Below are 25812 nucleotides of genomic sequence, written 5' to 3'. Positions count from 1 at the left end.
AAAATCTTTGATAATCTAATACTGGATATCTGATAAGCAGTCTAATAACTTGGGAACAGTGGAGGGATCAAGAGAAGTGATGGTGAGCTAGATTTGTGTGTCAGCTGCATATGTGTGAAAATGTAATGCAATGTTTTCATATGGCTTTGTAGATCAGGAAGCTGTGGCTTGTGTGCTGTACGTGAGTTACATATAGTATTTTAAATTCCTCTTTAAAGTTATAAGTCTGGGTATTCACCAACAAATGTTTCAATTGCTTTATTGTGAATTTTTCTGAAAGTATAATTTATTAATGTACAACTGTTTCTTTCCAGCATGCAATTGAGGCTCTTGGTGCTGGAGTGAATCCTGTAGATAATTCAGCTAATAATACAAGCCACTGGGAACTTGGTAGTGCCTTTTTCTTTGCTGGGACTGTGATAACCACCATAGGTAATCTTTTAAAAATTAAACTTTATTATCAAAATTAATGGCATATGTAAAAGTAGTTTCAAAATAATTTTAGAATATCTGTGTGATGCTCTGCACTATTCACTTTTACAACATCCTACTCTTCATACTTAAACAAGATATATGCATTATCAGCGGCATAACGAAGAACGGTAATTTGGATGAGCCCTATCTTATGGTGGATATACAATGGCCAAAGTTATGCTGACTCCTCCTCTAGTGGCTGATCACTTTGTCCCTACTTTGATTAGTATGTAATAAGTGCATGGCTGGAGTAGGTGTGCATCAATATTTCAAAAAAACTTTCAAAAATGATAGTCTAGTTAAGATTAAAAATTCTCCATTTAATTTGCAGCTTTTTATTATGAATCACAAATAGTGCTAAACTTGACAGCATTGAAGTACTGTGCCATAAACTGTTTCTACATGCATGCAAACAACTTACCATTAATACTATTGTTTCTTCTTTCCTCTAATATTTCTTTATAAAAGTCCATTTTTGAATTTGCTACCAATTTGCTGAAAAAGTGAGATACATCATTCCATTACCTATTCTTCATTTTATTTGTTCCCATTTCAGGGTCTCACAGCCTAACTAGTGGAGGAGCCAGCTTGTAATGGCTCTTCCCTTTCTATTGAGCTCTTCTGTTGGCAAAATTATCTGATTTCCTTCTTCAGTTCTCTGAGCAAAGGCAGGTCTGACCCATGATACCAAACCTTGGTAGGGTGAGGAGGCACTGGGCCACAAGACCTCCTATGCCTTGATCTGATAGACATATGCAAATCGTTGCTGAATGACACTCGTGATTGATGAATCCGGAGATCTTGTCATAAAGGCTAAAAAATGTTGAGTGAATATGAAGGGAGTGTCAAGAAAGATTTACATTTATGTTGCACATTTTTCCTTCCTGTGTTCCACCCATATGTGTGAACCAGTTGAGGATAACTAGATTTTGCTGCATTTGCAGAACCGTACTTACACAGGTTTAAAGTTTGTTATACCCTGGTGCAAATTGTAGGAGTTGTCTTGACACTTGTGCTTCAGAGCCAGTTCTCAGAGTGAGCAGGAGGTGTTACACTCCTGCTCTTTTTTTTCTTCTTTCTTGATCCTGGTCTTTTTTTTATTACCCCCACACTACAACCTAACTGCGGTAGTGCTTATTTATTCCCTTGCACCCATGTTGTGTGTGTACAGGTGTGAGACACAGAGAAAGACACAAGGTGCACAAATCTTTATTCATTTTCCACCACCAAGAAGAAAGGAAACACCAGGGTGGCCAGTGACAAGCAGTGCCCTTCACATCAAAGGGCAATGCTGTATGATCGAACAGTGAAGGGGAGGGCAGGGACTAAATCAAAATAGAGTTGGAGGGGGAATAATGCACTCCACTCCCTGCGGTGCCCACCTCTCCCTGAACAGCTCAAGGGTGTTGGTGGATACCGCATGTTCCTTCTCCAGAGACACTTGGGCTCTAACGTAACTGCGGAAGAGGGTCAGGCAGTCGGCCCTAATGACCCCCTCCATGGCCCGCTGCCTGGACCTGTTTATGGCCAGTTTGGCTAGGTCCAGGAGCAGACCCACAAGGAGGTCATCAGACCTGCCCTCTCCCTCCCATACTGGGAGTCCGAAGATCAGGATCGTGGGACTGAAGTACAACCAAAAACAGAAGGAGGTTTTTCAGAAAATCAAAAAGGGAGTGCAAGCACCCACACCCCATATATACATGGTCCATGGACTCCACAGCACCACAGAACAAACAGTTGGGCGACACTTGTGCTTCATTGCAAAATCTTTTAATTAAATGACAACAGAGTCTAAAATGAATCCTTTTGAGAATAAGTATTCATTGTATATATTGATTTGCTAAAATTACAACGTTTCCTTCAGTCTAGAACATTTTCACTCAATCTTTCTAACTTTTCTTACTTGAGAAAGCTTTGGGAAACCCATCACCAATTATGTCTTCAATTGTTTTTCATTGTTTGTTGACTGTTTCTTTTCCATAAAGACTTTTGAGATGTTTGTTGTGTTAGAGGCACTATAAAAATAACAGTTGCATATGGAGCAGCATGGTGGCTCAGTGGTTAGCACTGCTGCCTCACAGCATCAGGGACCCGGGTTCTATTCCAGCCTTAGGCGACTGACTGTGTGGAGTTTGTACATTCTCCCCCTGTCTGCATGGGTTTCCTCTGGGTGCTCCAGTTTCCTCCCACAGTCCAAAGATGTGCAGGTGAGGTGAATTGGTCATGCTAAATCACCCGTAGAGTTAGGTGCATTAGGTTGGGGGAATGGGTCTGGGTGGATTACTCTTCGGAGAGTCAGTGTGTACTAGTTGGGCTAAAAAGCCTGTTTCCACACTGTAGGGAATCTAATATATTTGGAGAATACTGGACTGCTGATTCCAAGGAGATATGATGGTGGAATTTTATGAATATCCCTAAAGGAGCTAGTAGGAAGAGAGGCTGCAAAATCAGGTACCATAGTGACAGCACCCTGTCAATTACCTATCCACCTTTGCTCATGTTTTATGAGTGGCACATGAGACACCGTCCACTTTAAGGTCTCTTTCCATTGTCACTGTCCTTAGTATTTTACCAGGAGAAGCAGGAAGTCTCTATACTAATTTTTTTGTAGGCTAGAGGTGGGAGGCTGGTGTCCAGACTGTTCATGCATCTTTAGCCCAAAGGAGAGCCTCACACACACCCACAATATGCAGCCAACTCAAATGTTTAATCATCCCTTACCAATCCTCCACACCCCTTATCAAGGTCTACCAGACTGGTCCTGACTGACAGCCCCAACTTACATTTTCATCCAGCTCCATCGATGATTGTTGTTGGATACAGTTTGCAATTCCACCAATGACCAGCACTCCTGATGTTTCAGGGACTTCAAAGCTGTTGGCCATCTAATTGTCTGATTATTTTCATGAGCAGGATCTCCTCTGCGGTTGAGCAGAAATCTTGCCCTGACAAGTAAGATCTGACATCTGTTACACCAGCTTAAGGCAACCTGGCCACATGGAGGCAGGCACAATCCACTTTTTAAACTAGAGAAATGGACCCAACACCTCTGTATAAAATTCAGTCCCATATTACCAGTCAGATGAAGGTTTTGGGTTGTAAACAGCTTATGTGAGTTAATATTGTAAAGAACGTGCAATTATGATGTGAATCTATCTTTCATTCTTTTAAAGGACCAATACGAAATATAAAGCATGCACATGTTTTTGAATATGCTTTCATGGCATTATATACAAATTTATTCAATGAACATCAACTAAAGCTTCCATGCTTTGCTGTAGCTATTATCAAATGAGAATAGTAAGGAATAAGAAATGAATAAGCATGCTCTTTGATTTTATTTTCTTAGTCAATAGCTAAATTAATTATTGTTGAATTCTAGAATCATTGTTTAAGATTATTTTAGAGATAAAATACATTTGACAAAAATTATAAAGAATATTTAGTGACCATGTATAGAGAGATGGAATTTGGCACATATGGAAATTTGTAGCATGTTTAATATCCAGAAAATGAGAAATGTGGTGTTCTCCCAGCAAGACTCAAAATGATCTCACTGTAGATGACTGGAATGTTAATTTTTTTCAGCAGTGTGTAATGTAGCCGTATTTTGTAACATTGTATCTTCGTTAAGGAGTTCTGAAATCCCATTCCTTGTACAGAAATAAATGGAGTGTGCTTAATTTTCTAAATGTTCTCAAAATTCTAATCAAAAAAGAACTACATTGCAAGTGGGAAGTTGCATTTATACCAAAAATCCACCAGAATCTGGGAAAAAGAGGTTAATCACTTGGCTGAAGCTCCTTCATCAGTACCAGTGCTAATAAAGATTTTACACTTAAAGAGCAGGATTTTTTGGACATCAGGGTTTTCTGTCCAGTCACCAAAACGATCAGCAGCCATACAGTACATTCATTTTTTTTAGATTAGATTAGACTTACAGTGTGGAAACAGGCCCTTCAGCCCAACAAGTCCACACCGACCCGCCGAAGCGCAACCCACCCATACCCCTACATTTACCCCTTACCTAACACTACGGGCAATTTAGCATGGCCAATTCACCTGACCCGCACATCTTTGGACAGTGGGAGGAAACCGGAGCACCCGGAGGAAACCCACGCAGACACGGGGAGAACGTGCAAACTCCTCACAGTCAGTCGCCTGAGTCGGGAATTGAACCCGGGTCTCAGGCGCTGTGAGGCAGCAGTGCTAACCACTGTGCCACCGTGCCGCCCACAAGGCTGGAGGCAAGCCTTCTCTTTCCCCATCTGGGGAGGAGGGGGTTTTGTCCTAGTGAGCAACCAGCCAATCCAGTTGGCAATCAGCCCTCTAGTCTCACCTGCGCTAAACTGAACAGTTTTAAGGAACGAAGAACAGGACAGACCATTCAAAACTGGTGGTGCAACAAAAGAATATTGATTTTATAATAAAGCAAATTTTAATTTTCAAATCAAATCTAGTGATTATTCATAAACAATATCATAACATTATTTGTGATAAAGTCCCTCATGATTGACTGGTGCAGAAGATCAAATCGCATGGAATCCATGGTGAGTTGGCAAGTTGAATACAAAATTGACTTGGCCACATTAGACAGAGGGTGGTTGTGGAGGATTGTTTTTCTGATGGGAGAACTGTAACTAGTGGTGTCTGCAAGGATTAGTGATGGAAGCTCTGTTCTTTATATATAAATGATTTGAATGGAAATGTTGGTGAGTTGATTAGTAAGTTTGCAGATGACACAAAGGTTGGTGGAATTATAGATAGAAAGAATATTAAAGGACGCAGCAGGGTTAAAGATCAGTTAGGAAGTTGGGCAGAGAAATGACAAATGGAATTTAACACGGGCAAGTGTGAGGTGATGCATTTTTGGAGGTCAAATGTAGGAGGAAAGTGTACAGTCAATGGCAGAATCCTTTAGGAGCATTGATATGCAGAGGGATCTTGGAGTCCAACTCCAAAGCTCCCTGAAAGTTACAACACTAGAAGATAAGATGGTAAAGAAGGCATATGGTATGCATCCATCAAACAGGATATTGATTATAAAAGTTGGCAGATCTTTTTCCTGGGGTGTGAGGGTCCAGAACTAGAGGGCATAGGTTTAGGGTGAGAGGAGATAGATATAAAAGAGAGCTAAGGGGCAACCTTTTCACATAGAGGGTAGTGTGTGTATGAAATGAGCTGTCACAGGAAGTAATGGAGGCTGGTACAATTACAGTATTTAAAAGGCATCTGGATGGGTTTATGAATAGGAAGGGTTTAGTGGGATATGGGCCACGTGCTAACAAATGGGATATCAACAAGATATCCTAACTAGGTTAGGATATCTTGTTGATATGCCTGTGCTGTATTGTTTCATTATGAGGTAATATCTTCATTCAAAGTTCAATTGCCTCGTCTTGATAATTATTGGAACACAGTTACTTTGTGCATGTAGATTAGGTCCAATTAGCATACTATATCAATGTGTTGTCTGTAATGGCATAACACGTGCAGGCTTCAAGTACTATAAACAAAGTATGCACAAATAATAACAAATAGAGTTAATACTAGAAAAATTCATTCGTCCTCCTCATTTTTTCCCCTAATATTCAGGTAAAGTAAAAGCTGCAGAACAAAAATAGGTTTATTTACATCATATTTCAATCCATCATCTCTGAACTGTTTCTCTGGGATATCACTGATTTTAAAAGTTGAACATTTCTGTGAGGTATACAGGACATTCCGATTTCAAAAATAAGTTATCAATGCTTCAGAACCTAAGCAGAGAAACCAAACATCAATTTTGGATTGCTATGATTTCTAAACAGATCTCTAGAATTGTGAATGCTTAGATAATATATTATTTGCATTTCTTGTACTGCTGCAAGGCACTCAACTAATCTATATTTAGGACTGAACTAACTATGTAATTACTGAAAAAATGTTTTCTTTGTCTTCCAAATAAGGACTAAGGTAGCTGGAAATAAAAGATAGATTAGTTTAATTATATAGTTTGATAGCTCACTGATTGAACTCCCGTTGCCATTTCAATACTTCATTTTTGTCTGTCTCCAAACTGATTGATGATTTATCGATTGAGTTCCTAGTTCATTAAGTAGCAAGAGATCTTTATGTCTTTATTGTTATATCCCAAAAATATGTTCTTATTTATTTTGATAGGTTATGGGAATATTGCACCCAGTACTGAAGGAGGGAAAATATTCTGCATCTTATATGCTTTATTTGGAATTCCTCTCTTCGGATTTCTGTTAGCAGGGATTGGGGATCAATTGGGCACAATCTTTGGTAAAAGCATTGCAAGAGTGGAGAAAGTATTCAGAGTAAGTTGACAGATGTTCAGTATTTTGTTATATTATTTTATGCTCCATGAACTCTATAGTGTGTAAACTATTCATCCCTGGAAGTCATTAATATGCTAAACACATCAACAAAGTCAAAGTTGATTATATATTTGACGAAGTTTACATAATTTCTGATTAAAATGTTCACACATTTTAGTCTATTATTGAAACATAGACCTCCCTTTATCAGAAAAAATGAATAGGTCACACGCCTGTTGGTGCATGATGAAAGAATGATTCGCATGTGAACATGATGTTGAGTTGCTGGTGTTGGACTGGGATGGGCAAAGTTTGAAGTCACATGATACTAAGTTATAGTCAACAGGCATAGCTCCTTCATCAGATGATTAAGGGAAAATGCTCCAAAAGCTTCTGACTTCAAATAAATCTGTTGACCTGTAACCTGGTGTCACATGACTTATGACTTTGTCCACATTTGCACAGACAGCAAAAATAACTATAGAAATCAAAGCAGTGGAAAAACTAACTATAACTAAAGAATCAAGAATACAATATCAAACTACTGGGAGCTACACTTCAATGTTTTATATATTTATATTATTTTTGAGAAGTGGATGTCACTAAGCCTTTTACTGACCCGAGGAGGCCCCTCTCTTGAACTACTGCATAAAGATTTTGATAAAACTGGAAGACTTGCTGGGGCACTTTAGAGAGCAATTAAAAGTCAACCTTATTGATGATAGACTGGAATAATGTCTAAACCAGAGGAGGTAATGACTTACCAATTCTATAAAAGACATTAGTAAACTGCTTGGAAGTTTATAACAATTCAACATCTTCATTGTTACTGGTTCTGGCCATTAAAAAAAACTGAATTCAAGTTCCCAAGTGTCCATTGTTGTCACAGTCCCATACTTAATGTTATTCAGCTATACCAAATAGTGATGGTTTTCCAGATTTTGTAGAAAATTCCCATGGATTGAGAAATATAAAGGTACTCAAAGACTTTATGAACAATTTTCTAATTTGAAAAGACTTAAGCAAAAAGTTATGTTGTTATTCTTCAGGTACTGGAATCACCAATATTGCATCTACACTAACTACCTCCTACACTGCTTCATTTGACAGATGAAATAATAAAAGTTAATTGTGGGGCATATATTTAATTTAGATTTAAAACAACACACTATCACAAATACCACACCCAGAACTAATGAAATCTTTTAGCCTAAACGAAAACATGTTCTAAACCAGAAAATACAGTTGACTTCTGATAGATCTGCTTCCAGCTGCTTTACAGCCCCTGGCAAATTCCCTCTTTACCTGTCTGAAAAACAGCTGCTCACAAGTTAACCTCCACTTACCATGATAAATGAGGTAGAACCCAAAACAAAACAAAATCTCCCTGCAATTTATTCCCATGGCAACATGGCACACATTAACACCTAAAAAGGGAAGAAAATTAATAAAAGTGATCTTTTGTTATAAGTATGTGGCGATCTAGCCTATTTAAAGAATTAGGCTTTCAGGCAGAATGTGGCTAAATGAGGGACATTGGCACTTCGGTCTCTACATTATCTAGCTAAATGTGCAGAATGCTTTTTCTTTAACATATAATTATTTAATTCTGTCAAATCATTAAACAACATTCTAGCTTTGGAGGAAACATTGACAAGTGTGACACACCCCTTTTCTGATAAAGAGATCACCTGACCAACTGGGTTACATTTATCATGTAGCAATGCCATTATCAATAAGCTATATAGAACGTCATATAGCACTGCAACAGTACAGGCCAGTTAAATCAAAATTAAGCCTCCTGTGCTGTGTCACTCATTTGTAAAACTGTAGTTATTACGGAAAAGTCTATGATAAAGACTATCATGTCTTTTTAGGAATTATATTAGGAAGCAACAAAAATGTAGACAGACCTGGGCTCAAAAATCCAATCATGGACCAGATAGATGTGGGGTAGGATTGCCTGATTTTTGGCTTCACCAGTTTCCAAAGGGTGGGGCTCATGGTAAATCTTTGGTATGGTTTGTACCCCCAAACCTCCAATCTGCAAAAAATGATCAAAAGGGATCCCTGAGTTGCTCTGAGATTTTGGCCATTAAATGGTTTCATTGGAACTCATGCCAGTTGAAAATTGGGTTACATTCAGCTGAGGCTATAGGAAAGGTGCCAAATCTTGCCCAATGTAAAATAATAAATCTTGGAGAGAATTAATTACATGGTTCCATTGAGCTATGAATTTGTTGAACTCATGTACTTTTCAGTGCTGCTTTCTTTTAACCTGAGAACAGCCTTGTTGTGCAATCTGATAAGATGTATTCATTCTTCTGGCAGGCTGATTGGGACTGAATTCTCCAGATGTGGTCTTACAAGTTATTGCTACCAGTTTTGAAAACTTTACTGAGCCCACTGCCTTCCACTTCTTCAATTAGTCCGAACTAGCAATGTAATCTGAACTGGGTTAATTAATTCAGATTTGACCTAATTGCTTCTATGTTTTGTTTTTAATTTGATTGTTCATTCCTTATGCAACATCTGACAGAGATGACAGTTAACCAAACAGTATTGTACTAAAGTACAGTACTGGGAGGTCTGCAAGAATGCCCTTGTTTCCTTTCCAATTTGGTTTTCTTCCAGCCTGTGTGGAAATATCTGACAGCCTCTGGGATAGCACAGCTAAGGATAGAAGTTCACCATATGGTCCATTGGAAAGAAAAATCCAAAATCGACCATTTTATGGCATTGTACTTTGACGTGCATCAACATGCTGTTTTTCAATGCAGAATTGCAGATCAATGTCAACTTCAGATGGTTCTTTTACAATTTTAGGTGAATGTAGCAATAGGCACTGTGAGTGTTATCAGAAACCACATCAAAAATGATTTTATTATTTCAAAACCTAATTCAGGTTTTGACTCCATGAATCCAAACACCAAAGGATGAATTTAACATTCTGTTTTAAGTTTTTTATTTCCTCCAATTGTGTGCAGTAGTTTTTAGACCTTGGAAATATATGCTTAGAATTCCCACAAGTTCTATCTGCAGGGTGATGAGCAGAACCCCTGGAGAAATGGCACAAATTGCTGGAAACATTAAATACAGTTTCTCCAGGGTTCCCACTGACGACCTGCTGGAGGTTTATCAGGCGTGCAGGAAAATTATGTCGAAATTCTTATTACATGATTTTAAATCCAGTTCAGACATTGGTTGCCTCTCTCTGATGACTATCTGACAAGCTTTCTTGCATTGTAGCATTTGATCCCTATCTGTGCTTTCTCCTGAAATCAATACTCAGAGGTTTCACGCACTTGAGAAGGAAAAATGTTTCATTTCCCAATATCATTTATGACTGCAATAATAACTACTCAGTTACATTAATTTTTATAAAACAAAATATTCATCGCTTATTTCTTCTTTTCAGAAAAAACAAGTGAGCCAAACAAAAATCCGAGTGATTTCCACAATCCTATTCATTCTAGCAGGATGCCTTGTTTTTGTGACTATCCCAGCAATTATTTTCAAGCACATTGAAGGTTGGACAACTCTGGACTCCATCTATTTTGTTGTTATCTCCTTAACAACTGTAGGATTTGGTGACTATGTAGCAGGTAAACAATGTATTGGCCTAAGATCATTTCAGGTACACATTTATGACTTTAGTCAATTTTTTTTTAGTTCATGTATCTACTTCACTTGTTTGATAATCAACCCAGTAATTATTTGAACACAAAATGTTTCTGATGCTGAAAATCTGAAGTAAAAGTAGAAAATGTTGAATCTACTCAACAGATCAGGTAGCTTTTGTTAATAGACATGATTTGGAGATGCTAGTGTTGGACTGGGGTGTTCAAAGTTAAAAATCACACAACACCAGGTTATAGTCCACCAGGTTTATTTGGAAGCACTAGCTTTTAGAGCACTGTTCCTTTGTGCAACCACCTAACGAAGGAGCAGCACTCTGAAAGCTCATGCTACCAAATAAACCTGGTGGACTATAACCTGGTGTTGTGTGATTTTTAACTCTGTGAATAGAGAGATAAAGTCAATGGACAGAAAGCAGTAGAGCTTAATGGGGTGAGGCAGACACTCAATTTGACTCTAAAACTCATCAGATCTTCCAGCTTTTGACAAGTAATTAGACCCCAAAAGAAGAAATCCTACCTGCCAAGAGCTGCCAACCAATCAGAGACTGGCAGTTCTCACACTTGGCAACGTCATGGAGGAGGCTATGGCTGTCAGTGCAGCACCCCATAGACTCTAAGGATGAAAGCTGCAACCATAGAATATGGGAATATTATTGGAATTTTCATGGTAATCACTGGAAGGGGACCCTCAGCACCTTTATGCTTAGCAAGTCAACCATGCACAAATTATTGCAGATTGAGGGAATTCCTCCAATTGAGTCTGTTGCATTGGTTTATCAGTCAAATGGACTGATTCTTTCTTATCCTGCCTGAAGCTCAGGTTAGAATAAGCCTTTAATAGGTCATCCATAGACCAGTAAAGGTCTCAATTAGCATTAGGATGGGAAAATTGAGTTTGGCCATTCTCACCCAAATTTAGTTCCAGTGAATGTGGGAAGACAACAAAGAACTACCCCAACTAAAATAAGTTGCTTTCCTGCCTCTAGACCTATTGCCTCTGGAACTAGAAGATTTTTCCACATTTCAGCTCCGTGGCCTTACTTTAGAACTGGGAAAAGTACAAGGTTTGAGCAAGTGAAAAGGAGGTAGATGAAAGACTCAAAAAGAACAAAAGGAAAAGTCTGTGATATGATTGGAGGGCAGAAAAGATTAAATGACAAAAGATTACATTGTGCCAGAAAAAAAATGGAGTTGTGACAAGAAAAGTAAAGAAACAACATATTTGTCTCCAGAAGACGTAAATGCCAGGATCAAGCAATTGCTGCCATCTGAAAGTAAAGTGATGGAAAAATGAGAGAAATAACTGATAAAACCAGACCAAGAAATAAATAGAAACAAAATGTAGATAATGGTTAAAATCTAAAATTGTTGAACTCAATGTTAAGCTCAGAAGGTTGAAAAATACCCATGGAAGAATAGAGTGCTGTTTCTTGAGGCTGCGTTGTGCTTTATTGAAGCACTGAATAACACCAAGGACAGAAAGGTCAGAGGAGGTGTAAAGGGGATAATTAAAATTAACAAGATTGAAAAACATTCCTGGTGAAGGGCTTATGCCCGAAATGTCGATTCTTCTGCTCCTCAGATGCTGCCTGACCTGTTGTGCTTTACCAGCGCTACGCTTGATGACTTGGAAACTCAGGGTCAAGCTTGTGGACTGAACAGAGCTGTGTTAAAAGAAACAACTGCTGAGCTTGCATTTGATCTCCCTCCTGAGCAACAAATGTAATTGACTGCATTTAAAGAAAAACAAACTTGTGTTTCATCTGACACAAGTGCTTGGGGAATTGGATGCTGAGAAGGAAGGAGTTTGTGTTCCTGAGCTTGAATGGAGAGACATCATAGGAAGAGGTAGGTATTGTGGATGACTAAGAATTGGACCAGGATCTTGGAATGTCCCCATTGGAATGCTGCGAGGGAGGCTCGCGAAGATATACATCATAGTCCATATGATGCTAGAAGTGGAGGAAATGGCTGAGAACGATTTGTTAAATTTAGAGGATGGTGCTTTTCATGACAAGACTAAGGAGAACTCCATCATAGTTTTGGGAGAGGGATGAAGATGTGATAGCAGAAATCTCTGAAATAGGACAACATGATCGATGGCCCTGTAAACCATGGCGGGGAGGATTCCTTGGATCAGAAGAAAGAAAGACGTAATTGCATCATCAGAGTAGATAGCTATTTCAGTCTATTATTAGCTCCATTCCAATCATATGCCAGGATCAGAATCAGATTGCAATTTGTTGAATAAAGGATGAATGTGAATTTGAGGCCAAGCCTGAGCTATCTGAGAGATTGCAACGTTAGGAAGCATATAAGACCATGATTACGGAATAATGACATTCTGAATTGATCCTTGGCAGGCAGAGCATTGCATTAGTGACTGTCTGAGTGACCCTGGCAATTTAAACAGCCTGTCACATAAATTTTAGAAACTGTAGCTTTGCTATAACAATGTCTAATTATATTACTTGTATATCAATTATTTCACAGTTTAGAAAGGTGTTAATTATTTGTGATGAAAATAAACAAAGTGAGATCTTACACTTAATTTTTTAAAAATGTTTCCGATATGCATTGCATTCTGGGATGTGTACAAACCTCAGTTTTTTGGAACAACTGTATTAATACTGATGCATTATGAACTTCATGTTTTTATGAGAAATTATTACTCTGTAGTTTGCACTTCAGGGCTCAACATATAACGTGCAGCCAGGAAGCATGAGGCACTGTTTTGTTGTGTCAAGGTTAAGTTATGCTTGCCACACAAAATGATCAGCATAAGGCTAAAGATTATGACTTGAATTTTTCTCATTGACCTGTTTAGAGATGTTATTACACATCTCAGAAGCAGATGGGACTTGAATCCAGGCCTCCCAGTTCAGGGACACCACCACTGAGCCACAAGAGCCCCTCCCCAGTGTTACATGATTTGTTATATCACTGGGATCAGATAGCCAGATCCATGGATTCTTGGGCTGTTTGCCCCATACCAACCCTCGTGTACAAGCAGATTTACATAGAGATTTTCCCAGGAGCACAGTTCACAGTAAAGCAGCTGGAGTGTCGAAACATTCAGCAACAGAGCAATGCTGACAATACTCACCCAACCCAAAAATCCTCACTCTTTTCTGACAATCCTCACTCCCTCTAGGCAATCCTCCCTCTCTCCAGACAATCCTTACTCCAGACCCTGATAATCCTTATGCCCTCCTGACAATATTCACATTCACTCCTGGACAATTCTCATCCCCTCCTGACAATCTTCATCTGCTCCTGACAATCCTCACTCCCGCCGAACAATCCTCATCCCTTCTTGACAATCCTCACTCCAGACCTTGATAAATCTTTAATTCCTACCGACAATGTTTACACTCCTCCCTTGACATTGTTACCCTTTTTTCACCAACAATGTCGTCCCTCCGTCACTGACAATGTTCCCTTTCCCTCCTTGACAATGTTACCACACCTTCACTGATAATGTTACCCTTCCCTCACTAACAATTCTACCCCTCCTTCACCGACATGTTTCCTCTCCCCCACTGACAATGCTCCCCCTCCCTTACTGAACAATGTTACCCCACCTTCACTGACTGTATTCAAGGAAAGAGGGATACACAATAGCCAAAAACAAAAGCAGACCTGGGCAAAGTACAGTTTCAGCAAAGAAAAATAAAAGTATTGATTAAGTCAAGAGAAACTAGAAGGGGTTATTATTTGAATGTTGATAGATTGGGAAAGGGGAGGTGCAATGAGTGCTTTTGTACAGTAGTCATATCATCATTGAGTCATAGGGATGTACAGTACGGACACAGACCCTTCGGTTCAACTTGACCATGCCGACCAGATATCCCAACCCAATCTAGTCCCACCTGCCAGCACCCAGCCCAATATCCCTCAAACCCTTCCTATTCATATCCCCATCCAGATACCTTTTAATGTTGTAATTGTGCCAGCCTCCACCCCTTTCTCCGGCAGCTCATTCCATACATGTGCCATCCTCCGTGAGAAAATGTTGCCTCTTAGGTCCTTTTCAAATTTTTCCCCTCTCACCCTAAACCTATGCCCTCTAGTTCTGGACTCCCCCACACCAGGAAAAAGACTTTGTCTATTTACCCTGTCCATGACCCTCAGATTTTATAAACCTCTATAAACCCTCAGCCTTTGACATTCCAGGGAAAACAGCCCCAACCTATTCAGCCTCTCCCTATAACTTGAACTCTCCAATCCTGACAACATTCTTGTAGATCTTTTCTGAGCCCTTCATGGTTTCACAACATCCTTCTGATAGGAAGGAGATCAAACTTGCTCACGATATTCCAAATTTGGCCTAACTAATGACCTGTACATCTGCAGCATAACCTCCCAACTCCTATACTCAATACTCTAACCAATAAAGGGAAGCATACCAAACACCTTCTTCACTATCCTAAGTACGTGTGACTCCTTTTACAAGGAGCTATAAACCTGCACTCCAAGGTCTCTTTGTTCAGCAGCACTCGCCAGAACCTTATCATTAAATGTAGAAGTCCTGCCCTGATTTGCCTTTCCAAAATGCACCAACTCACATATATCTAAATTAAACTCCATCTGCCACTCCTTGACCCATTGGCCCACCTGATCATAATCCCATTGTACTCTGGGGTAACCTTCTTTGCTGTTCACTACACCTCCAATTTTGATGTCATCTTAAACAGTGGCACCATGTTAGCCAACCTCCAGTCTTCCGGTACCTCACCTGTGACTATCGATATTCTTGCTTGAGTTCTCGGGACATCAGAATGCATCTAAGAAAAATTAACAAACAGCGAAATTCACAGTTGACCTTGGAGGAGCCTGTGTGGGAGAGCTCACAGCACAGGAGCAGTTAAGTGCCTAGTTTTTAAGTGTAAGCTTGCTGTAAACCTACAGTTGTGATAGAGTGAGTTCTTTTTCAATTATATATTTCATTGAGATCTGTCTCTTGATTAAATTTTTAAACTAAAGAACATAGGTACAAAGTTAGCTTGGAGCAGTGTTTTTAAAACAGTAAGACAGTACTATTTTCTGGGTTTATAGATTGTGAAGGAGCAAAGATGGCCTTTAATAAAGTGACTTACTCTTCCTGTCAGATGTGGGAAGTTAGGGAGGGTTTCCATGTTACTGATGATAATGTCTGCAGAAAGTGTTTCTGGTTGCAAATCCTATCAGATCGCATGGATGGCAGTTATATGAAGGGAGAAAAACCACAATTACAGTCAGGTAGATGGATTACCTCCAGGAAAGGTAGGAGAGGCAGACAGGTTGTGCAGGAGTCGCCTGTTGCTATCCCCATCTCAGACAAGTATGCTGTTTTGAAAAATGTAGGGGGTGATGGACTCTCAAGGGAATGTAACACGAACAACCAAGTGTCTGGTACCAAGACTGGCTCTAATGTAAGGAAGAGTAGATCAGGTTCCAAGCGATCGATTGTGACAGGAGACTCTCTAGTCAGAGGCACAGATAGATGTTTCTGCGGCTGGCAGCTAGAAATTAAAATGGTGTGTTGACTCCCTGGTTCCAGGATCAAAGGTATCTCAGAGATGGTGCAGAATGTTCTCAAACAGGAGAGGGATTGACAGGAGGTCATTGTACACAATGGAACTAATGACATAGGAAGGGAGAGGGACGTGATTCTGAAGGGAAATAGAAAGTTAGGCAGGAATTTTAAAAGGAGATCCTCGAGAGTAATAATATCTGGATTATTCCCAATGCTACAATCTGGTGAAGATAGGAATAGGAGGATCGAGCAGATGAATGTGTGGCTGAGGAGCTGATGCAGGGGAGAAAAGTTCACATTGAATCATTGAAAAAGTTTCTGGGGTAGAAGTGACCTGTACAAGAAGGAAGGACTGTACTGGAATTGGAAGTGGACTAATACACTGGCAGGGAGATTTGCTCGAACTGCTCAGGAGAATTTAAGCTATTAAGGTGGGGGGGGTTGGGACCCAGGGAGATAGTGAGGAAAGAGATCAGTCTGAGACTGGTACAGTTTGGAAAAGGAGCAAGTCAAACAGTCAGGGCAGGCAGGAACAAAGCAGAGAATGAGATAGGACTGATAAGTTAAACGGCATTTATTTTAATGCAAGAGGTCTAACAGGGAAGGCAGATGACCTCAAGAGCATGGTTAGGAACGTGGGACTGGGATATCATAGCAATTACCGAGATGTAGCTCAGGGATGGACAGGACTGGCAGTTTAATGTTCCAGGATGAAAATGCTACAGGAAGGATTGAAAAGGGGGCAAAAGAGAGGGGAGTGGTGGGTTTTTGGTAGGAAAAGATATTACCGCCATACTTGAGAATATTCCTGGAAATACATCCAGGTAAGTAATTTGGGTGGAACTGAGAAATAAGAAAGGGATGACCACATTGCTGGGATTGTACTATAGACCCCCCAGTAGATAGCGGGAAATTGAGAAACAAATTTGTGAAGAGATCTTTAAGAATAATAGAGTGGTTGTGGTATGGAATTTTAATTTTCCAAACTGAGACTGCCATAGCGTTAAGGGTTTAGTTGGAGAGGAATTTGTTAGGTGTGCACCAGAACATTTTCTGAATCAGAGTGTGGATTTACCTACTAGAGAATGTGCAAAACTTGACCTACTCTTGGGAAATAAGGAAGAGCAGATGACTGAGGTGTCAGTGGGTAAGTACCTTGGGGCCAGAGATCACAATTCTATTAGTTTTAAAGTAGTAATGGAAAAGGATAGACCAGATCTAAAAGTTAAACTTCTAAATTGGAAGAAGGCCAATTATGACAGTATTAGGCAAGAACTTTCAAAAACTGATTGGGGGTGGATGTTCGCAGGTACGGTGGCTCAGTGGTTAGCATCGCTGCCTCACAGGACCAGGTCCCAGGTTCAATTCCAGCTTCGGGTGACTGTCTGTGTGAAGTTTGCACATTCTCCCCGTGTCTGCGTGGGTTTCCTCAGGGTGCTCTAGTTTCCTCCCATAGTCCAAAGATGTGCAGGTCAGGTAAATTGGCCATGCTAGATTGCCCATAGTGTAAGGTGCATCAGTGAGAGGGAAATGGGTCTGGTGGGTTACTGTTTGGATGGTCGGTGTGGACTTGTTGGGCCAAAGGGCCTGGTTCCACAATGTAGGGAATCTATTCTAAAGTAAGGGGCCGGCTGGAAAATGGGAAGCCTTCAAAAATGAGATAACGAAAGTTCAGAGACAGTATCTTCCTGTTAAGGTGAAAGGAAAGGTTGGTAAGTGTAGGGAATGCTGGACAAGTAGAAAAATTGAGATTTTGGTCAAGAAAAACAAGGAAGCTTATGTCAAATATAAACAGGAGAGATCGAATGAATCCTTAGAAGGGTATAAGGGTAGTAGGAGTATTCTTAAGAGGGAAATCAGGAGGGTGAAAAGGGGATATGAAATAGCTTTGGCAAATAGGATCAAGGAGAATCCAAAGGGGTTTTATAAATACATTAAGGACAAAAGGGTAACTAGGGAGATAATAAGGCACCTCAAAGATTAGCAAGGCAGTCTATGCGTGGAACTGTAGGAGGTGGGGGAGATACTAAACAAGTATCATTTATCAATGATTGCATCACTGTTTACTGTGGAGAAGGACATGGAAGATATAGAATGTGGGGAAATAGGTGGTGACATCTTGAAAAATGTCCATATTACAGAGGAGGAGGTGTTGGATGTTGTAAAACTGGATAAGTCCCCAGGATCTGATCAAGTGTACCCAAGAACTCTGTGGAAGGCAAGCAGGCAGGTACAGCAGGTGGTGAAGAAGATAACTCTCATCTTAGCCTTCATATTGACAGGATTCAAGTGCAAGAGCAGGGATGTCTTGCGACAATTGTACAGAGAGTCGATGAGACCACACCTGGAGCACTGTGTTCAGATTTGGTCTCCTTATCCGAAGAAGGATATTCTGGTGATGGAGGGAATGTAATGAAGGATATGGGGTAGGCCACATTGGACTAAGATGAAGAGAAAATTCTTCACCCAGAGAGTGGTGACTCTGTTAAATTCTCTGCCACAGAAAGAGGTCAAGGCCAGAACATTGAATGTATTCAAGGAGGAATTAAACATAGCTCCGAGGGATCGAAGGGTATCAGAAGAAAGCATGAACAAGGTACCAAGAGAAATGATCAGACATGATCACTTTGAATGGCGGATCAGGCTTGAAGGCTGAACGGCTATCCCCAATTTTACACATATTTGTGGAGAAATTGTTATGTTGACTGTTACAATTCAGTAAATTTAGAAATCAATGGAGAAAATACAGTGAAATGTTCATTTCAAATTCATTTATTTTGTTTATTGTTCATATATTAATGTTGTGCTCCTTGCTTTACTTTTGCATTATCCTTTTTGAGTGTACATTGTTCAACCACCAGCTTTCTCTGTCAGATAGAAGAACTAAGAAGCCTAATTAGACTGAACAGGCTTAAGATAATGACAAAATGGGGAGAATTGAATGAAAAATTGCATTTCTAGGAGCATAAATAGATTCATTAATTTTTGTTTTCATCAAAATAGGTTTCCAATATGGCATATAAATCCTTGATAGAAATGGTAACTTGTATCCTGGAAAAAATATACCGATAAGGACTTGAAAACTAATTATGTTTTGTATATTCCACCAGGTATTGAAGGGATCTTTTTCTTCACTTTTTAATTAGGGTGTAAATTTAAATTAATCCAATAAGTCAAACTGCAGTTTTCATTTTTCTGTTATGGCTATCAGATCAACTGAAATGAAATTAACTTCAAAATCCTGAATACTTATGGTAAACTCCAATCTTACATAACAACTAAATTAAACCAGAGATGAGCAGCAACTTACAATTGAGGACTCAGTTTTTTTATTTATCAAAATGACCTAAGTTTTTCTATTAGTTTCTTTTGTGTATTTTTGATATCTTGTTAATGGCAGTGCTCAGTGTTAGATTAAACTCATGGTATAATGTATTACTGTGTATAAAGTGATGTATAATTGAAAGACAAGGATGTGCAACAAAATTAGCACAAATGAAGTGTGGCAGAGGATTATTTTATCGCAATTAATGCAGCAAGACAGCAGACAGATAAAGCAATGACTGGCTCTATATTTGAGGTCACATAAATGGGAATAAATTTGGATAAATATGCTGATTGTAACTCAGCTTCTTTTTTTCCTATTGATTTCTAATTGGAAATAGTAATTTTAGCTGTTTGTTTCCAGCTCTGAGTTTGATTGACTTAGACCAGTTTCAATCAAACCAAGTATCTGAACCAATGCTAATAAGAACTGCTGATGTAATGAGTGTTTGATAAATTGGTGAGTATTTTTGCTAACTTTAACAATTATGAAAATGCTTTACAAATTGTTGGACATCACAAATGTTTCTGATAGTGCTGAACATGTCAGTGTTTCACTATCACTGAATGATCACAGTGGGTAATAGAGATTAGCAGTTGCTATGAAATTAGATCATCTTTGAAAATCAAGCAACAGGCTCTCCGTTTCCAAATATGCTGTTCAATGCCAAGAGGCAATTAGAAGTTTTGAATTTATAAAATGCATCCACTTAGTTCTACGTCATCTGTTTATTCAGGTGGAAACATAGCTATTCATTATCGAGAATGGTATAAACCATTAGTCTGGTTCTGGATTCTAGTGGGTCTGGCATACTTTGCAGCTGTCCTCAGTATGATTGGAGATTGGCTACGTGTGATATCCAAGAAAACAAAGGAAGAGGTAAGATGCTGTATTTTCTCTTAGAAACCTGCCAACCCTTTTTTAGAGCTAAAAACCTCTTACCAATTAAATTACAGATCCTGGGTGGAGGCTGCAGAGTTAATGTACAGATCCTGGGAATAGATGCACAAGAGAGTCACTTGCATTGGGGAAATGCCAAGATCAGTGAACTTAGTTTTGGGCACCTGCTCCTTTCTTATCCACCCATGGAACAAATCCAAAGGTTGAGCTGCTCAACACCCATTAAGCTAGCATGCCAGATTTAGGAATAATATTTGCCCATTTTTTTAGCACTTTATTGCTGAAAAAAATGTAGGACTCATCTCCAGTTATATCTTGCACAGAAGAGTTTGAAATTCTTTCCAAGTGAGTACAGTCAGCATAAATAGTCTTTGTGTGGGTTTGTGCAATGAGGGAGGTGGGGGGTCTTAAAAACAGCAGTTCAACTTTGGAATAAGGACTGATATGGCATGTTCTTGGTTGAGACAATGTGTGGATTTTCATATCAAAAGCAATTGGAACAGTGAGTTGTATCCATTACTGGAAGAAGTTCTTGATCACAGATTGCATCACCAATCTCCCTACCTGTACATCAACTCCTTCCATGTTGATCTCCTCCCCTGCCTCATCCTCTTTCTGTGGTCCTGCAGGCCCATTGGCCTTCTAATCGAGCTGCTACATGCCCCCTCCTCGTTGGATGGCAAATTATAATGCAAGATGGTGATGATTTTGGAGACCCTGGCTGAAGTGGAAAGCAACATCCTGCCTGAGTATCCCAAATAACGGAATCATTACTTTAGCATTCCTAAGGTGTGTTCGACAGTACAATGGATCGTGGCATGGAATCGTACTTGTACTTTGCTGTGCCGGGTTTTTATCTGGGAATTGAGACAGATGCGAGTAGTAGATCTGGTCTCGCAACAATCCATTCTTTCAAAGGTTACAAGTAATTTGTGTACTCTCAAATGTTACATTCCTGAATACTGGAAAATTAGTTTGCAGAAACCATCTGAATATTTAAGGACTGGTATTCCTTCCAGATCAGGTATGCATTAAAGTTGATGTTTAGAATATTCATCGCCATATGCATTCCATTTATAGCAATCTGGGCTGTCAGAAAGCCTGTCAGTAAAATAATCTGGTGCCTACTCTAGTTTCCATTGGTAAACATGGCATCAGTCAATGTGCTGCTTTGTCTGGCAGATGTTCCTTACAGTGATTTAAAAGGATCCTATTGTATAAAAATGTGATTCCATTGAGTCTTTTGCAACTGAATGTGAAGCTATCCCTGCCATTAACGTTACCCCAGCACAATCATTGCTTTTGCAGTTAAGTGGAGACAGCAAACTATCTTCTGACTGAATCAGAGAGAAGTGTTGCCGTGTATAAATGCAGGTACTTGAATATTGATTGGACTGATCCTATACCCTCTCAGTGATGATTTTGTCCCTTCATGAACCTGATCTCATCAAATTCATACAGCGCAATAGAAACACTTGCAATGATCACAAGAAACTGGAAGTTTAATAGCAAAAGAATAGAAATGCATAGATCAGAAGTTTATGCCAGAAGTGTAGCTGTAGTAAAATCCTCATTGCAAAGAAAATTTAAAGTTCATCACCCCACTGAAACTTTTCTTCACTGTTTAGCTTCTGCCATGATCACTCCATTTAACTTTCAGTTCTGTGAGTAAGGTGCACTGGGACAGTCTTTCACCAAAGTCATGGGTCAAAATTTTATGTACGCCCCACCCCCAACCTCCACCACCACAATACCATGCCCTCCTCCCTTGTGCACCACCACCACAACCACAATACCATCCCCCATCTTCCAGAGGGATGAATGTTGGGTGATATGCAACAGCCCATTTTCAGCACCTACCTGCCAGCCTCTACTGCAATTTAGCCAATTGTCAGAGAGACATCGGATGGTGAGACCTTTAAAGTCCCTTCTCCTACTGTTGCTGGGACTTTACCTACTGCAGGAGAACTTACAGTTGCCTGGTACAACTCAGCAAATGTGGGTGTCTCGTTGATGACTATCTGGGGCCATCAGAGGCCCCCACCCAAAGTGCAAATCTCATTGCATTCATCTTCTTTTGTCCTTCCAACAATGATATCTGTGGCCACAATGTTACCCAGCCTCATGTTACATCACATTACATCCATTGTTGAACATCTTCCACTTGACCCCACGCAAGTTCCAGCAGTGACTGCCTCTCCAATGGTGCTGGTAAGACCCTAGAGCTGCTGACCCACTGTTGCACAGCAGCTCTCCAAGGCAAGGCCACTTTTTGGTGATGGGTAGGCATCCCACTTGTGGCCAATTAGGGGCCCATATGTTGAAAGGCAAGCGAGTGAGGTGAAAACAGAGTCTGCAGAGGGATGTAGTTGGGCTAAGTGAGTGGGCAACAAATGGGCAGATGGAATTTAAAATGGGAAAATTTGAGATTATGCAATTCAGCATAAAGAATGGAGGAACTGAATATTAAAATGAAGAAATACTAGAGATAACTGCAGCACAGAGGGATTTTAGTTTGCTCACAAAAAACTAGCATCTGAGTTCAGTGGGTAAAGGGAAGGTAAAATAAATGTTGACCTTTATTTCAAAGTGAATGGAATATAAGATAGAGAAGTTTTGCTAAAACCATACAACACACTAGTCAGACCGCGTCTAGAATATTACAAACAAATTTGGTCATCCTATCTTAGGAAAGATATACTGGAATTGCAGGCAGTCCAGAGTAGGTTCACTAGGTTGATCCAGGCATGGAGGGACTGTCATGAGGAGAGGCTGAGAAGGTTTGGCATGTAGTTTAAAAGAATGAAACATTATTGAACCATCCAGGAGTCTTGGGGACATTGACAGAATGAATAGCTTTACTACTAAACCATAAAGTTTATCTCGAGGAGTATACCAATAAGCAAAGATGCAACCCTTATTAATAAGAACATAATCTGAAAAAACTCATAAGTTAATTATCAAAAATGACATAGTCACCCCACATTGGCATAATTCTAGTTTTGAGCAGATGTGATGTGTAGAATTTTAGCTGAGATCATTCATTGTCATTTGTAAGATTTGCTCACACAGGCGTAATTAAGGTTTTCAGTCTAATGGGCTCTCTAGACTGAAATGAAATCAGGATGTCTCAATTTATTTCCTGGGGATTTGAAACCAATTGCAAAGAATTTCCCATAGGATACCTTAATTGTCTTCCAATACTGTTATTTGGTGATAAATCCCAAAGGTATATTTAGAATCTTGAAACTTTTTGCTTCCAGAATTAGAGATGGTTTTTCAGTTTATAAAATCTAAAGGTCTTTAATTGCAATCTTTTTCTGTTTAAGTATTTTAGCTCCTTTGGTACAATTTAAAGACAAGGTAAAACACAAAAGGAAAACTTCCATTGGATGTATTAGTGAGTAGGTATACCAAGAAATGGGTTAAATCTCTAAACTCAACCATTAAACGTAATGTTTATTCAACTTGTCCCCTTTTGCGTTATGTAACGAGGAAATTGAATAGTCCTTATCAAAGGGAAACAAAATGCTCCTGGTACTACTGGATTAACATAGCTTGGCAATTCATTATCTAAAATAAACTCCAAATGACTTTCCTTCTGCTTGTACAGAAGTCCCAATGTCTTTCAAACTTTCAAAACACAAAGATTTAACAAACCCACCTATAATTTCAAAAAGAACCTGCAAGGTGATGACAGCAATGGTAAATGAATGCATGCAATTTCTGCCTTCTTTCCTATTTCATGTGTAAACTAAGCTTTATTTAACACTCTGTTACTCTTGTACATGTTACTGTTGCCTTGTTACTGAATAATTCTTTGTTTTATGTGACAACATATAATAATTTCTTTGTGCCGGAAGGTTGGTGAAATTAAGGCTCACGCTGCTGAATGGAAAGCAAACGTGACAGCAGAATTTAGGGAAACACGAAGGCGATTAAGTGTTGAAATTCATGACAAACTTCAAAGGGCAGCAACTATCCGAAACATGGAGCGAAGACGGCTTGGTTTGGACCAACGCGCCCACTCCCTTGACATGCTCTCCCCTGAGAAACGATTAGCATTTGCAGGTCTGGAGACAGGTCAGTTCAAGGCCTCCTCTCAGGAAAGTATAAATGGCAATTCTAATAATCTACAGCAGAAAGAAACAAAGCAATATGACAAACACATGCAAGGAGCTTCAGAGGACAACATCATCAATAAAGTTGGATCTTCAGCAAGAGGGCCCAAGAGATTCAAAAGTAGAGAACTAAAGAAAGAGATACCAGAGAATATTAGAAAAATATATGAAACATTTGGAAATCACACATTGGATGAAGAGAAAAAGGACCAGGAAAAAGAGAAAGAAAACAATACAAATGTTCCAGCTATAACAAGTTACGTTCAGCATTCAGAAGCAGAAGATGACAGAACAACCAATGAAGCCAAATATCCAGAGAATAGGAAATTACTTGAAAAAAAGATATGAAAATACTATGGTGAACAATATAAAAAAGTTTATTTGAAGATTTTTTAATACTATTGACATGTGCCTTATCATTTTAAAAATGTGGGAAAGCCATTTTCACACATGCATGGTCTACACAAACCTTTAGATTGATTTGTTATGCCACTGTGATATAGGGTTGAACTACCAAATATCAAATATAGGCTTGAATTAATCTGAACTATGGGAATGTGTTTGAAGACTACATTAGTACCAACCTGGGAACATTTTATGTGGACTTAGTGCTCATTACCAATGCAGTATATCCAAGGAAAGAAGTGGATGGTCTGTACATTATCAGAAGCTCCACTAAGTCTCCAATACGTTTATTACCGAGCGGATTCAGCTTTGGAAAATTTATGTCCACTTATTTATTACAATTGTTCTACAATTTTTCAACAAACATCAGTTTGTTTTAGGACCCTTGTGCATCTGCTTTGGCGTGTGTTGTACGTCCTGTTGAAGATGTTACATTTCTGATAGGTATACGAATTTCTGCAGCAGAGAAACACATCAGAGTCATGACATTGCAATATTCTTGTGTAATTGTTGAAGACTGACATGAGCACTGAACAAAAGACTGCGGTCTGCATGTCCGTGTCTTTGTAATTTAGTAAGAAACTTCTATGACTGGTCTTGATAAATGTTGACTTCTCAGGGCTCGCTTGTCCTGCTTTTACAAGGTTTCCTATATTAGGTTTTAAAAAATATAGGGTGTTGGGAATAATATTACACTAAAGTAATAATTCAAAGAAAGCATGTTGGTGTATGGATCTATGATCATTCTCTTCGTTGTCTGTGTACTTCTGCAAATAATACAATTAATTTGTATTGGTTCTTGAAAATAATTAATGAATAAAGCAAAGACAGAATCTGATAAAATTAAACAGATATTTTTAATCCTTGTGCTGTTTTTATCTTTTCTCCTCAGTTAACACATCAACCCACTGCTCAGCCTTGTTGACTAAGTTGTTAAAACAGGCTACACACCTCTTGAGTTGTCTAGAATGCAACAGTTGCATGTCAGAAAGGATTAAAACAATATGTTCCACAGAGTCAGGTACTTCTCTGTAGAATATTTCATTTAGTAGCTGAAAATGTGTTGCTGGAAAAGCGCAGCAGGTCAGGCAGCATCCAAGGAACA

The 25812-nt window shown here is 39.3% G+C and overlaps 1 protein-coding gene across 1 annotated transcript in view; it reads left to right on the top strand.

Moving 5' to 3' along the window:
* Positions 1-24650, top strand: part of LOC132818206 (potassium channel subfamily K member 10-like) — a 37015-nt gene extending 12365 nt beyond the window's left edge. Inside the window, exons 3-7 of the mRNA XM_060828985.1 lie at positions 315-432; positions 6637-6797; positions 10216-10402; positions 20018-20160; positions 24045-24650. Coding sequence (XP_060684968.1) covers positions 315-432; positions 6637-6797; positions 10216-10402; positions 20018-20160; positions 24045-24650 — 1215 coding nt within the window. The remainder of the gene's footprint in view (positions 1-314; positions 433-6636; positions 6798-10215; positions 10403-20017; positions 20161-24044) is intronic.
* Positions 24651-25812: the final 1162 nt, after the last annotated feature.

This window comes from Hemiscyllium ocellatum, chromosome 8, assembly GCF_020745735.1.
Source record: "Hemiscyllium ocellatum isolate sHemOce1 chromosome 8, sHemOce1.pat.X.cur, whole genome shotgun sequence".
Taxonomy (NCBI): domain Eukaryota; kingdom Metazoa; phylum Chordata; class Chondrichthyes; order Orectolobiformes; family Hemiscylliidae; genus Hemiscyllium; species Hemiscyllium ocellatum.
Note: the sequence above shows the minus strand (reverse complement) of the source record. Positions and strands in the feature narration are given on the sequence as shown.